Source organism: Pseudorca crassidens, chromosome 2 (genome assembly GCF_039906515.1).
Source record: "Pseudorca crassidens isolate mPseCra1 chromosome 2, mPseCra1.hap1, whole genome shotgun sequence".
In the NCBI taxonomy this organism is placed as follows: domain Eukaryota; kingdom Metazoa; phylum Chordata; class Mammalia; order Artiodactyla; family Delphinidae; genus Pseudorca; species Pseudorca crassidens.
This window is the reverse complement of record NC_090297.1, coordinates 171,824,884-171,841,059: the sequence shown is the minus strand read 5'-3', so window position 1 is coordinate 171,841,059 and position 16,176 is coordinate 171,824,884. Positions and strand designations below refer to the sequence as shown.

Sequence of the window (16,176 nt, the reverse complement as noted above, 5' to 3'; positions counted from 1 at the left end):
TTTTTCATTGTTTAAAACGTTGAGGACTTTCGTGGTAGCGCGGTGGTTAAGAATCCGCCTGCCAATGCAGGGGACATGGGTTCGAGCCCTGGTCTGGGAAGAACCCACATGCCGTGGAGCAACTAAGCCCGTGCACCACAACTACTGAAGCCCACAGGCCTAGAGCCTGTGCTCTGCCACAACAGAAGCCACCGCAGTGAGAAACCTGTGCACCGCAACAAAGAGTAGCCCCCGCTCGCCGCAACTAGAGGAAGCCCACGTGCAACAATGAAGACCCAATGCAGCCCAAAATAAATAAAAGTTGAGAGCACATTTTTTATCTTACTAGCATTTCCTGATTTAAGTGATATTATCTCCAAATGCTAACCACTTTTGTTTATAATTAAAAGCCATAATGGCTGTACACATTTGAAACTTGAAATACTTTTTTCCTTCGTTGCTAATAATTAACCTGAAAATAGCTTTGAAGCTGGAAAAGGGCTGGTGTTCTTACATACTGAGAGTGGTTTTGATGGCATCCATTAGTAAACAGTGTAGGATGTCTCTACTGATTTCAGCAAAGGGTATATAAAGTTAGTTATAACAAATCAATTTCTCCTTACACCATACATACACACAAACAGTCTTCATGGAGGTAGATCATTTTCCTCAAGGATCTGTTTGAAAGAACTAATGCACCTTGTAGATCATCTTGTATAAGCAGAAATTATAGCACTGATGGAAAACGAGGAGTGGATCAGAATTGTTATGCATGAAACTATTAAATGTATGTCCATCAGGATATTTGCTCCCACAGTAAAGATTTCAAAAATAGTTATCTTTAAGAAATGTAAGCTTCTGAAGAGAATTGTAGTACCACAGTCTTAGTATTTTTAGAAAGAGAACTGCTCAGTGTTGTCACTTTTATCAGTTGCTGTGCGATTCCAGTTCCCAGTGTGATGATAGGCACTGAAAGTTTTATTTGAACATTTTTTTTCCAGCTTTATTGAGATATAATTGACATATAACATAGTGTAAGTTAAAGGTGTAGCATCAACAGATATTGTGTACTTTTGCTCCAGGCATTAGAAATCTAAAAAATTGCAGTGAACATCGACTTACACTATAGTGAGCGGTGGGAATAAAAAGCAAACGATTGTATTTTGCACACTGCTCAAGTGCATAGGACGGAAAGCCCCCAGGAGAGAGTGCTAGTCTGTGTGCTGGGTGTTGTAGCATACACTCACATTTAATCTTTTGGACAATTTTATGGGGTAGATCTTATCCCCACTTAACTTTGACAGAAACCAATGTTCAGGCAGAGCACTTCACAGAGGTCTCAATGTTGGAACTGAGAGAGGCGGCAGGGGGTGATGCTAGGAGTTTGAACTGAGATGTGAAGGTGTAAGTTCTAGGACAGGGACATTCCTGGAAGGGAAAGCAGCATGTTAAAAGGATAGAGGCCAATAGAACCTGGCAGGTTTGGCAAATGTCAAGAACGTCATTAATTGTTGGTATGTAGCTGAGAATAGTAGGACATGAGACTAGGTAGATAGGCAGGCGTCAGATCAGGGAGCACATGTGTAATGTGAATAAAAGATATTTAGAAGCAGCCCTGTAAATTACTTAAGACAGTCATATGTAAAATGTTTAAAAGGGCCAGGGAGATGTTTTTTCTTTTCTGTTCATAGTTTCGTTTAAAAAAAATATCCTAAGAGGTAGACATGTAGACTAGTGGAACAGAATAGAAAGTCCAGTGTCAGTGGGGGTGGTAGGGGTGGAGTGTAGATGGTAAAGGGGAATGGAGTAACAGATACTGGAAACAGCTGTGCCAGAAAGAAATGGAGCTAGTTAGAAGGTGAGTACATTCAAAGGTCATATTTTTGAGTCCTCTTCCTTTCTCCCCCGTTGAAGATAACAGAGATGTAAGGATATTTTTTTGTGTTCTCTGAAGGAAAGGTGCTAATTTGGGCAACAGTGTTGGGGAAACTATAAGAGGGGAGGTATGGATAATTACTTAAGGTATGAAGTTATGTGAGAATCTCACATCAGTAATAAAGTTTGAGGGGGAGGGAAGATATAGTCCCGTAATCCTCTTTCCTAGTTATTTCACCCGTCGTCAATATTTTGACTTTGTTTATGGGTTATTGAGTGAGGACTGTCTTTTCATTTCAATAGAATTAGACTTCAGAGAGTTGTGCAGGAATTGGGCAACTGCATAGCTTAGTGAAAAGCCACACAGCTTGGGTTTGGATTCCAGTTCCATCAAGTAGAACTTAAGAGATCTTTGGTTAACTAACCTGTTGGTGCCTTACTTTCCTGGTTTGTAAAATGGAGATGATAATAGTGCATCCTTTATGTGGTTGTTATGATGATTCAAATGAGTGATTTGTAAAGCATGTAGTGTGGCACATAGTAAGCGTAAGTATTTGCTAACTAATAAGAGTGTTATTCTGTTTATAAATTAGGTATGATTCACATAAGATAACTTGGGATATACTATCTTTAAAAAATGTGTTGTACATCACATACTTTTTGTGAATAATGAGTTGATATTTAGCTAATGAGTATTGGGAAAGAATTATTAACATTTTATGTGTAAGTTTTGCATAAAAACACTTCATATTGTTCACATTCTTTCTAAAACATATGAGCCATTTTCCTACCTTGCCAAGTACAATAAAGTAAAAATAATTGAATTTACCTTTTAGATTGAAATCCTTGAAGGGTACAACAGGCTCTGATAAATGAAATTCTATTTAATGAAGTTGTACTTTATTTTTTAAGATTTTGCAAGTTAAGTTTTCAAAAAAAGTAACATCAATACATAAAGTAACTCCATTTATACATCCCTTTCTTGAAGTGATAAGAAACTGAGCACATTCTGAAAGATAGTAAATGTAGAGCTTCTATTTTAACAGGTCTCCTTCTAGTACTCTTAATGTATAGTCTCAAGCAAATTATTGCCTTCAGTTTTTACAGTCTTAGTGCATAAAATATAATTTTGAAAAGTTATATAAAAATTTTTATGAATTTTTGAATTATTTTTTTATACAGCAGGTTTTTTTAACATCTTTATTGGAGTATAATTGCTTTACAGTGGTATGTTAGTTTTTGCTTTATAACAAAGTGAATCAGCTATACATATACATATATCTCCAAATCTCTTCCCTCTTGGGTGTCCCTCCCTCCCACCTTCCCTATCCCACCCCTCTAGGTGGTCAAAATGCACCAAACTGATCTCCCTGTGCTATGCTGCTGCTTCCCACTAGCTATCAATTTTACATTTGGTAGTGTATATATGTCCATGCCACTCTCTCACTTTGTCCCAGCTTACCCTTCTCCCTTCCCATATCCTTAAGTACATTCTGTAGTAGGTCTGCGTCTTTATTCCTGTCCTGCCCCTAGGTTCTTCATAACCAGTTTTGTTTGTTTGTTTTTTAGTTTCCATATATATGTGTTAGCATACGGTATTTGTTTTTCTCTTTCTGACTTACTTCACTCTGTATGACAGACTCTAGGTCCATCCACCTCACTACAAATAACTCAATTTAGTTTCTTTTTATGGCTGAGTAATATTCCATTGTGTATATGTGCCACATCTTCTTTATCCATTCATCTGTTGATGGACACTTAGGTTCCTTCCATGTCCTGGTTATTGAAAATAGAGCTGCAATGAACATTGTGGTACATGACTCTTTATGAATTATGGTTTTCTCAGGGTATATGCCCAGTAGTGGGATTGCTGGGTCATATGGTAGTTCTGTTTTTGGTTTTTTAAGGAACCTCCATGCAGTTCTCCATAGTGGCTGTACCAATTTACATTCCCACCAACAGTGCAAGAGGGTTCCCTTTTCTCCACACCCTCTCCAGCATTTATTTGTAGATTTTCATGATGGCCATTCTGACTGGTGTGAGGTGATAACTCATTGTGGTTTTGATTTGCATTTCTCTAATGATTAATGACTTTGACCGTCCTTTCATGTGTTTGTTGGGAATCTGTATATCTTCTTTGGAGAAATGTCTATTTAGGTCTTCTGCCCATTTTTGGATGGGGTTGTTTGTTTTTTTGATATTGAGCTGCATGAGCTGCTGGTAAATTTTGGAGATTAATCCTTTGTCAGTTGCTTCATTTGCAAATATTTTCTCCCATTCTGAGGGTTGTCTTTTTTTTTTTTTTTTTTTTTTTTGCGGTACGCAGGCCTCTTACTGTTGTGGCCTCTCCCATTGCGGAGCACAGGCTCCGGATGCGCAGACTCAGCGGCCATGGCTCACGGGCCTACCCACTCTGCGGCATGTGGGGGCTTCCCGGATCAGGGCATGAACCCGTTTCCCTGCATTGGCAGGCGGACTCTCAACCACTGCACCACCAGGGAAGCCCTGAGGGTTGTCTTTTCGTCTTGTTTATGGTTTCCTTTGCTGTGCAAAAGCTTTTAAGTTTCATTAGGTCCCATTTCTTTCTTTTTGTTTTTATTTACATTTCTCGAGGAGGTGAGTCCAAAAGGATCTTGCTGTGATTTATGTCATAGAGTGTTCTGCCTATGTTTTCCTCTACGAGTTTTATAGTGTCTGGCCTTACACTTAGGTTTTTAATCCATTTTGAGTTTATCTTTGTGTATGGTGTTAGGGAGTGTTCTAGTTTCATTCTTTACATGTAGCTGTCCAGTTTTCCCAGCACCACTTATTGAAAAGGCTGTCTTTTCTCCATTGTATAGTCTTGCCTCCTTTATCAAAGATAAGGTGACCATATGTGTATGGGTTTATCTCTGGGCTTTCTATCCTGTTCCATTGATTTATATTTCTTTTTTTTTGTGCCAGTACCATATTGTCTTCATTACTGTAGCTTTGTAATATAGTCTGAAGTCAGGGAGCCTGATTGCTCCAGCTCCGTTTTTCTTTCTCAAGATTGCTTTGGCTATTCGTGGTCTTCCGTGTTTTCATTACAAATTGTGAAGTTTTTTGTTCTACTTCTGTGAAAAATGCCAGTGGTAGTTTGATAGGTATTGCATTGAATCCCTAGATTGCTTTGGGTAGTATAGTCATTTTTACAATGTTGATTCTTCCAATCCAAGAACATGGTATATCTCTCCATCTGTTTATATCATCTTTAATTTCTTTCATCAGTGTCTTATAGTTTTTTGCATACAGGTCTTTTGTCTCCTTAGGTAGATTTATTCCTAGATAATTTATTCTTTTTGTTGCAGTGGTAAATGGTAGTATTCCCTTAATTTTGTTTCAGATTTTTCATCATTAGTATATAGGAATTCAAGAGATTTCTGTGCATTAATTTTGTATCCTGCTACTTTACCAAATTCATTGATTAGCTCTAGTAGTTTTCTGGTAGCATCTTTAGGATTCTCTATGTATAGTATCATGTCATCTGTAAAAAGTGACAGCTTTACTTCTTCTTTTCTGATTTGGAATCCTTTTATTGCTTTTTATTCTCTGATTGCTGTGGCAAAAACTTCCAAAACAATGTTGAATAATAGTGGTGAGAGTGGGCAACCTTGTCTTGTTCCTGATCTTAGTGGAAATGGTTTCTGTTTTTCACCATTGAGGACGATGTTAGCTGTGGGTTTGTCATATACGGCTTTTATTATATTGAGGTAAGTTCCCTCTATGCCTACTTTCTGGAGGGTTTTTATCATAAATGGGTGTTGAATTTTGTCGAAAGCTTTCTCTGCATCTATTGAGATACCATGTGGTTTTTATTCTTCAGTTTGTTAATGTGGTGTATCACATTAATTGGTCTGTTATATTGAAGAATCCTTGCATTCCTGTGATAAACCCCACTCGATCATGGTGTATGATCCTTTTAATGTGTTGTTGGATTCTGTTTGCTAGTATTTTGTTGAGGATTTCTGTATCTATGTTCATCCGTGATATTGGCCTGTAGTTTTCTTTGTGACATCTTTGTCTGTTTTTGGTATCTGGTTGATGGTGGCCTCGTAGAATGAGTTTGGGAGTGTTCCTCCCTCTGCTATATTTTGGAAGAGTTTGAGAACGGTAGATGTTAGCTTGTCTCTAAATGTTTGATAGAATTTGCCTGTGAAGCCATCTGGTCCTGGGCTTTTGTTTGTTGGATAGTTTTTAATCACAGTTTCAATTTCAGTGCTTGTGATTCGTCTGTTTATATTTTCTGTTTCTTCCTGGTTGTGCTTTTCTAAGAATTTGTCCAATTCTTCCAGGTTGTCCATTTTATTGGCATATAGTTGCCTGTAGTAATCTCTCATGATCCTTTGTATTTCTGCAGTGTCAGTTGTTACTTCTTTTTCATTTCTAATTGTACTGATTTGAGGCTTCTCCCTTTTTTGCTTCATGAGTCTGGCTGATGGTTTATCAATTTTGTTCATCTTCTCAAAGAACCAGGTTTTAGTTTTTTTGATCTTTGCCATTGTTTCCTTCATTTCTTTTTCACTTATTTCTGATCTGATATTTATGATTTCTTTCCTTCTGCTAACTTAGGGGTTTTTTTGTTCTTCTTTCTATAATTGTTTTAGGTGTAAGGTTAGGTTGTTTATTTGAGATGTTTCTTGTTTCTTAAGGTAGGATTGTATTGCTATAAACTTTCCTCTTAGAACTGCTTTTGCTGCATCCAATATGTTTTGGGTCGCCGTGTTTTCATTGTCATTTGTTTCCTGGTAGTTTTTGATTTCCTCTTTGATTTCTTCAGTGATCTCTTGGTTATTAAGTAGTGTGTTATTTAGCCTCCATGTGTTTGTATTTCTTTCAGATTTTTTCCTGTAATTGATATCTAGTCTCATAGTGTTGTGGTCGGAAAAGATACTTGATACCATTTCAGTTTTCTTAAATTTACCAAGGCTTGATTTGTGAGCCAAGGTATGATCTATCCTTGAGAATGTTCCATGAGCACTTGAGAAGAAAGTGTATTCTGTTGTTTTTGGATGAAATGTCCTATAAAGATCAGTTAAGTCCATCTTATTTCATGTATCATTTAAAGCTTGTGTTTCCTTATTTATTTTCATTTTGATGATCTGTCCATTGGTGAAAGTGGGGTGCTAAAGTCCCCTACTATGATTGTGTTACTGTCAATTTCCCCTTTTATGGCTGTTAGTATTTGCCTTATGTATTGAGGTGCTCCTATGTTGGGTGCATAAATATTTACCATTGTTATATTTTCTTCTTGGATTGATCCCTTTATCATTATGTAGTGTCCTTCTTTGTCTCTTGTAATAGTCTTTGTTGTAAAGTCTATTTTGTCTGATACGAGAATTGCTACTCCAGCTTTCTTTTGATTTCCATTTGCGTGGAATGTCTTTTTCCAAACCCTCACTTTCAGTCTGTATGCGTCCTTAGGTCTGTAGTGGGTCTCTTGTAGACAGCACATATATGGGTCTTGTTTTTGTATCCATTCAGCCAGTCTAAGTCTTTTGGTTGGAGCATTTAATCCATTTACGTTTAAGTTAATTATCGATATGTATGTTCCTATTACCATTTTCTTAATTGTTTTGGGTGTGTTATTGTAGATCTTTTCCTTCTCTTCTGTTTCCTGCCTAGAGAAGTTCCTTTAGCATTTGTTGAAAAGCTGGTTTGGTGGTGCTGAATTCTCTTAGCTTTTGCTTGTCTGTAAAGGTTTTAATTTTCCATTGAATCTGAATGAGATCCTTGCTGGGTAGAGTGATCTTCATGGTAGGTTTTTCCCTTTCATCACTTTAAATGTGTCCTGCCAGTCCCTTCTGGCTTGCAGAGTTTCTGCTGAAAGATCAGCTGTTAACCTTATGGGGATTGCCTTGTATGTTATTTGTTGTTTTCCCCTTGCTGCTTTTAATATTTTTTCTTTGTATTTAATTTTTGATAGTTTGATTAATATGTGTCTTTGTATGTTTCTCCTTGCATTTATCCTGTATGGGACTCTTTGTGCTTCCTGGACTTGATTAACTATTTCCTTTCCCATATTAGGGAAGTTTTCAACTATAATCTGTTCAAATATTTTCTCAGTCCCTTTCTTTTCCTCTTATTCTTCTAGGACCTCTATAATTTGAATGTTGGTGCATTTAATGTTGTCCCAGAGGTCTGTGAGACTGCCCTCAATTCTTTTCATTCTTCTTTCTTTCTTCTGCTCTGCAGTAGTTATTTCCACAATTTTATCTTTCAGGTAACTTATCTGGAATATCTACCTCAGTTATTCTGCTATTGTTTCCTACTAGAGAATTTTTAATTTCATTTATTGTGTTGTTCATCATTGTTTGTTTGCTCTTTAGTTCTTCTGTTTACAAGATTTTGGATCATCTTTACTATCATTATTCTGAATTCTTCTTCAGGGAGACTGCCTATTTCCTCTTCATTTGTTTGGTCTGGTGTGTTTTTACCTTCTTCATCTGCTGTGTGTTTCTCTGTCTTCTCATTTTGCTTAACTCACTGTGTTTCGGGTCTCCTTTTCGCAGGCTGTAGGTTCGTAGTTCCTGTTTTTGGTGTCTGTCCCCAGTGGCAAAGGTTGTTTCAGTGGGTTGTGTAGGCTTCCTGGTGGAGGGGACTAGTGCCTGTGTTCTGGTGGGTGAGGCTGGATCTTGTCTTTCTGGTGGGCAGGTCCGCATCCGTTCGTGTGTTTTGTGGTGTCTGTGACCTTACTTTGATTTTAGGCAGCCTTTCTGCTAGTGGGTGGGGTTGTGTTCCTGTTTTGCTAGTTGTTTGGTATAGGGTGTCCTGCACTGTAGCTTGTAGGTCGTTGAGTGGAGCTGGGTCTTGGCGTTGAGACGGAGATCTCTGGGAGATGTTCGCCATTAGATAGTACATGGAGCCGGGAGGTCTCTGGTGGACCACTGTCTGGAACTCGGCTCTCCCATCTTATAGGCACAGGCCTGACACCTGACCAGAGCACCAAGACCCTGTCATCTACATGGCTCAGAATAAAAGGAAGGAAAAAAAGAAAGAAAATAAATAAATAAACAAAATAAAATAAAGTTATTTTAAAAAATGATTAAAAATTTAAAAAATGAAAAAGTAATTTAAAAAAACAGAAAGAAGAGAGCAGCCAAACCAAAACAGAAATCCACCAATGATAAGAAGCGCTAAAAACTATACTAAAAAAATAAATACGTAAAAGGACAGACAGAACCCTAGCACAAATGGTAAAAGCAAAGCTATACAGACAAAATCACACACAGAAGCTTACACATACACAGTCAGAAAAAGAGAAAAAGGGAAAAAATATATATCATTGCTCCCAAAGTCCGCCCCCTCATTTTGTGATGATTCGTCGTCTATTCGGGTATTCCACAGATGCAGGGTACATCACATTGATTGTGGAGATTTAATCTGCTGTTCCTGAGGCTGCTGGGAGATGTTTCCCTTTCTCTTCTTTGTTCGAACAGCTCCTGGGGTTCGGCTTTGGATTTGGCCCTGCCTCTGCATGTAGGTCGCCTGAGGGCGTCTGTTCTTCGCTCAGACAGGACGGGGTTAAAGGAGCAGCTGATTTGGAGGCTCTGGCTCACTCAGGCCGTGGGGAGGGAGGGGTATGGAGTGTGGGGCAAGCCTGTGGCGGCAGAGGCTAGCGTGACATTGCACCAGCCTGAGGCATGCCGTGTGTTCTCCCGGAGAAGTTGTCCCTGCAGCATGGGACGCTGGCAGTGGCGGGCTGCGCAGGCTCCCGTTAGGGGAGGCGTGTATAGTGACCTGTGCTCGCACACAGGCTTCTTGGTGGCTGCAGCAGCAGCCTTAGCATTTCACGCCCGTCTCTGGTTTCCACGCTGATAGCCACGGCTCACACCCGTTTCTGGAGCTCATTTAGGCGGCGCTGTTAATCCCCTCTCCTTGCGCACCAGGAAACAAAGAGGCAAGAAAAAACCTCTTGCCTCTTTGGCAGCTCCAGACTTTTTCCCAGACTCCCTCCTGGCTAGCCGTGGTGCACTAACCCCCTGCAGGCTGTGTTCACGCTGTCAACCCCATTCCTCTCCCTGGGATCTGACCGAAGCCCGAGCCTCAGCTTCCAGCCCCTGCCTGCCCCGGCGGGCGAGCAGACAAGCCTCTCAGGCTGGTGAGTGCTGGTCGGCACTGATCCTCTGTGCAGGAATCTCTCCGCTTTGCCCTCCGCACCCCTGTTGCTGTGCTCTCCTCTGTGGCTCCGAAGCTTCCCCCCTCTGCCATGTGCAGTTTCCGCCTGCGAAGGGGCTTCCTAGTGTGTGGAAACCTTTCCTCCTTCACGGCTCCTTCCCACTGGTGCAGGTCCCGTCCCTATTCTTTTGTCTCTGTTTTTTCTTTTTTCTTTTGCCATACCCAGGTACGTGGGGAGTTTCTTGCCTTTTGGGAAGTCTGAGGTCTTCTGCTAGCATTCAGTAGGTGTTCTGTAGGGGTTGTTCCACATGTAGATGTATTCCTCACGTATTTGTGGGGAGGAGGGTGATCTCCACGTCTTACTCCTCTGCCATCTTGAATGACCCCCCAGCAGGTTATTATCCATTTTATACTTATTAGCGTATATATGTCAATCCCAATCTCTCAATTCATCACACCAGCACCCCCTCACCTCTTTCCCCCCTTGGTGTCCATATGTTTGTTTTCCACATCTGTGTATCAATTTCTGCCCTGCAAACAGGTTCATCTGTACCATTTTTCTAGGTTCCACATAAATGCATTAATATATGATATTTGTTTTCCTCTTCTGATTTACTTCACTCTGTATGACAGTCTCTGGGTCCATCCACATCTCTACAAATGACCCAATTTCCTTCCTTTTAATGGCTGAGTAATATACCATTGTATATATGTACCGCATCTTCTCTATCCATTCGTCTGTTGATGGACATTTAGGTTTCTTCCATGACCTGGCTGTTGTAAATAGTGCTGCAATGAACAATGGGGTGCATGTGTCTTTTTGAATTATGGTTTTTTCTGGGTATATGCCCAGTAGCAGGATTGCTGGGTCGTATGGTAGTTCTATTCGTAGTTTTTTAAGGAACCTCCATACTGTTCTCCATAGTGGGTGTATCAGTTTACATTCCCACCAACAGTGCAAGAGGGTTCCCTTTTATGCACACCCTCTCCAGCATTTGTTGTTTGTAGATTTTCTGATGATGCCCATCCTAACTGGTGTGAGGTGATACCTGACTGTAGTTTTGATTTGCATTTCTCTAATAATTAGTGATGTTGAGCAGCTTTTCATGTGCTTTTTGGCCATCTGTATGTCTTCTTTGGAGAAAGGTCTGTTTAGGTGTTCAGCCAACTTTTGGATTGGGTTTTTTTTTTTAATATTGAACTGCATGAGCTGTTTATATATTTTGGAGATTAATCCTTTGTCCGTTGATTTGTTTGCAAATGTTTTCTCCCATTCTGAGGATTGTCTTTTCGTCCATGTTTGTAGTTTCCTTTGCTGTGCAAAAGCTTTTGTTTCATTAGATCCCACTTGTTTATTTATTTATTTTTTATTTCCATCACTCTAGGAGGTGGATCAAAAAAGATCTTGCTGTGATTTATGTCAAAGTGTGTTCTTCCTGTGTTTTCCTGTAAGAGTTTTATAGTGTCTGGTCTTACATTTAGGTCTCTGATCCATTTTGAGTTATTTTGTAAAAAAATTTCTGATGCAAGATGAACTACTTGTAGTGTTGCATTTTGTGTCTGATTTTGACGTGGAATGCAATGCCACAATGACAGGCATGAAGAATTCTTTGTTTTTCAAAATTAATGTTCCTTTTTTAAATGAAACCTGTTAAGTTTTAATTAACTTTTGCCATTTTGTTTTCTGACCCAAGGGCCTTTTGGAGAGCGAGATGATCAACAGGTGTTTATCCAGAAAGTTGTTCCCATCACTAACAAACTGTTTGTAAGACTCTCATCTACTGGGAAGAGGTAACACTTTACTGTAAAGATATTATATTCAGAAGTCGCATTTGTCTTGCAAACCATGTTAAGTCATTTGACACTGATAAATAGTGGTATCAGAAACAGATCTTTGAGAGAGACGTCTATTCTTTATCTTGTGGTCATTTTAACTTAAAATTAATACAGTATACTTAGTGCTTATTCTCTACAATCTACTTATGATTTCACTGCTGTGGACTTTTACGGAGGACTAGTGATATGATAGTAGAACAGATACACAGTGAATTGGATGGTAGACAAGTGAAATTCTAATTTCGGCACTTCCTCTTACTAGCTATGTAAATTCAACTTAACTTACTTTGTTTCTGTGAGCCTCAGTTTCTTTTAAAGTTTAACTACCTTGCCAAGATTTCACTGAGTGAAAAACATGCAAAATACCTTGCATAGTCCCTGACTATAATTGATGCTCAGTAGGAGTTAGTTTCCTCTTTTTCATTTGACTAAAATCTTACTTCACTTAAAATTATTATTTACAGCCTCAAACATATTGTGCTGTAACATTTCTCCTCTTTAAGAACAAAATTTTTTGCATGTCAAGGAAGTGAAAAAAGTAAAATTCCTATTAGTAGTTACTAAGTAGGTTACAAATTTTTATATCAATGTTACTAATGCTAGTGACATTTTAAATAATTTCTCTATTATCTTCAGCATGTGATCGCTGATTTCTTAATATTTTAATGATAAAGTCTTTGAGATAAATTTTCTTTCCATCAAAGTTCATTGCATGTAGTCATCAGTGATTGTTAAATGAATTGATTCCAGAAAATGATTTTTGTGTTCTAAACTTTTTTTTTTTTTAAGAAAATGTTATTAGGAAGCTACAGTGTAGTTACAGGCCAAATTTGTATCTGGAGAAATGCGTCCCTGCACTTTCGTGTTGGTGTACGTGTTGGGTGAAGAAGCTGCCCAATGGTTTGAAGCTGCTGTTACAACAGCGTTCTCTAACAATGTAGTCTTTCACATTCTTCTTCAGTGCTCATGTCCTCTCCAGTGTTGTTCTGTCCCTAAGTATGGTTCTGTCACTTCCAACAATAGCAGAGTGTTGTAATCAACTACAATTTCTGCATGATAAAACAAGTTTTATATAGTTTTTAAGTTTATGATTCCAGAGGGAAAGCTATAGTTGTAAAGATAGTATAAGCCAAGGAGCCAGGTTGGAAATGTTTTTTTCTCTCATTTAAAGTCTAGGCCCTTATATTCTTTTTCATGTTCTTTTCCACTATGGTTTGTCACAGGATCCTGACTATAGTTCCCTGTGCTATACAGTGGGACCTTGTTTATCCACCCTATATATAATAGTTTGCATCTGCTAATCCCAAACTCCCAATCCATCCCTCCTCTCCCTTGGCAACCACAAGTCTGTTCTCTATGCCTGTTTCTAGTTCATAAATAAGTTCATTTGTGTCATATTTTAGATTCCACATAAAAGTGATACATGAGATTTGTCTTTGACTTCACTTAGTATGATAATCTCTGTGTCCATCCATGTTGGTACAAATGGCATTATTTCATTTTTTTATGGCTGAGTAGTATTCCATTGTGTACAGGTATCTTCTTTATCCATTCAACTGTCGATGGACATTTAGGTTGTTTCCATGTCTTGGCTATTGTGAATAGTGATGCTGTGAAATAGAGGTGCTTGTATCTTTTTGAATTAGAGTTTTGTCTGGATATATGCCCAGGAGTAGGATTGCTGGATCATATGGCAACTCTGTTTTTAGTTTAAGGAACCTCCATACTGTTCTCCATAGTGGCTGCACCAATTTACATTCCTGCCATCAGTGTAGGAGGGTTCCCTTTTTGGTCTTCTGCCCATTTTTTGATTGGGTTGTTTTTTTGTATTAAGTTGTATGAGCTGTTTGTATATTTTGGAAATTAAGCCCTTGTTGGTCACATCATTTGCAAATGTTTTCTCCCAGTTTGTAGGTTGTGTTTTCATTTTGTTTATTGTTTCCTTTACTGTACTAAAGCTTGTAAGTTTGATTAGATCCCATTTATTTATTTTTGCTTTTATTTCTATTTGCCTTGGGAGACTGACTTCAGAAAACATTGGTACGAATTATGCTAGAGAATGCTTATTAGCTTGTGTTCTCTTCTAGGAATGTGATGGTATCATGTCTTATTTTTAAGGTCTTTAAGCCATTTTGAGTTTATTTTTGTGTATGATGTGAGGGCATGTTTTAGCGTCATTGATTTGCATGAGGCTGTCGCAACTGTTTTCTTAATTAATATTTACAGAGGGACATCTTTATCCAGGACTTCCCCCTGCAGGTGGATACCACAATCCCCTGATACTTAAGTCCCTTATATAAACTGGTGTAGTACAGTCAGCCCTCTGTGTCTGTGGGTTCCACATTATGGAGGGCTGACTGTAGTTTTAAACAGAAACAGGAATCTAGATTTTTAAAAATATTTTGTCAATTCACAGATATTGAAAAATAACTACATTAACAAAAATAGAAAAGTGATCATCTTGATAAACACAGAAAAAACATTTGACAGTTCAGCAACCATTTATGATTTTTAAAGAAGAATCCTAGCACTTAATAAAGGGCAAATTTTATTAATCTGATAAATAATATCTGCAAAAGTAATTGTAGCAAACCTCATACTCAATGGTGAAATACTAGCTTTTGCCTTGAGATTGGGAATGAGACTGGGATGGGCTCTGTCACTCGCTATATGTGGGCATTGCAGGAATGAACTCCCCCCTTACCCTCCACCATCCTTTTCCCTGCCTGCTAGGAAGCTCAGCTAAGCTTCATATTCTGTTCCTATGTTTTTCACATTAATATGAGTTGTTTTTCCTCTTCCTCCTTTATTTTCGGACCTTGCATTTGCCTGGCACTAATTGTTAATAATCTTTTTTTTTTTAAATAAGCCTCCTCACCTTTGTTTTGAAGTAGGCTGGGATAAATGTTTCAATCAAGTACAATTCTGTTAACCCTTCTATGGCTTTGGGACATCATTTACTGACATTATTGCTTGGTCTCCTCATTTGTCAAATGTGGATAATTGCTCTTTGTCAGGTTCTTTTATCTTTTATGAAAAAAATCAATGAAGATAGCTATAAAAGTGCTTTGAAAAAGTTGAGTATTAATATATTGGAGAATACAAGGCTTGAATTTTATTCCCATTGACTCTCTTTGACTCCTTTAAATCTGTTTTATATGTGTGGAAGAGTCAACTGTAACTTTGCAAAGAGACAATTAATTTAAAAATCTGAATTATAAAATGTAATTTGTTCCTCATGGTTTACAACTGTACAATATCTTTTGCAGAATCTGTGAGATCCAAGCTGTTGACTGTACTACAATATCCTCATTTACAGTGAGAGAATGTGAGGGCTCCAGTAGGATGGGCTCAAGGCCAAGGCGCTACTTGTTCACGGGACACACAAATGGCAGCATTCAGATGTGGGATCTGACCACTGCCATGGATATGGTTAACAAGAGTGAGGATAAGGGTAGGTTCCATATGGAAAGGTGTTTGGCACAGGGTAGGCTTTTGACATAAGTGATTATAGTGATGTATGTTTTCCTAAGATGTAGGTGGTCCGACTGAAGAGGAGCTACTCAAATTACTGGATCAGTGTGATCTGAGCACATCTCGCTGCGCTACTCCTAATATCAGTCCAGCAACTTCTGTGGTTCAGCATAGCCGTCTTCGTGAATCAAATTCTAGGTAGGTTAAAGAGCTGAATTGATTGCTTTGGGAAAATTGGCGCTATTGTAACCACATAGTTCTTTCTATTGTAACCACATAGTTCTTTAAAGCCAAATTTTTCAAAGTACATTTTAAATTCATACTTTATGTTGCTTTTTAATTTTTTTTTACTAAATTTCTCATCTACATGCATGTTTCTTTTCATAAAAAAAACACTTTTGGCCCTTTTATTCTGTGAATTGCTGCCAATTTGAATTATTATGTGATCAAGAATTCATTCAAAGGAAATTAGAAAAATCACATGTCCCCTTAGATGGTATGTGGAACTGGTGTTCCTATTGCCTAGGGACATATTAATAAAAATGATGGGACATATTAATAAAAATGATTACATTATCTTGTCTAATCTTACTTTGTCATTGTATTAAAAGTACATAATGCCTTAGTATATTGTTTTAGTTAGTTAACCATATTTTTTAAAAATTCCAAAATCTGAATTAAGGGCCAAATACTGAAACTGTTGGTTCCACATTGGTTTTAAAGGTGTTTTCCCCAGCTTTTTTTCAGCTATTCAAAAATCTAGCTTCATTGCGAATATATATGTATGGTGTATTATTTGCATTGTTAATTTTGTACACACACATACAGTATATAGCATGCTTAAAATACATTTTTATATATGTAAATAAGGATATA

At 38.1% G+C, this 16,176-nt stretch overlaps 1 protein-coding gene across 3 annotated transcripts in view; it reads left to right on the top strand.

The window, feature by feature from the left end:
• KCTD3 (potassium channel tetramerization domain containing 3) overlaps positions 1-16,176 on the top strand; it is a 70,434-nt gene that overhangs the window by 52,497 nt on the left and 1,761 nt on the right. For 2 of the 3 annotated variants that reach the window (XM_067729754.1, XM_067729755.1), the window contains exons 15-17: positions 11,685-11,781; positions 15,096-15,280; positions 15,360-15,498. In XM_067729754.1, the coding sequence (XP_067585855.1) occupies positions 11,685-11,781; positions 15,096-15,280; positions 15,360-15,498 (421 nt within the window). The remainder of the gene's footprint in view (positions 1-11,684; positions 11,782-15,095; positions 15,281-15,359; positions 15,499-16,176) is intronic. The other variant, XM_067729756.1, reaches the window with a different exon arrangement.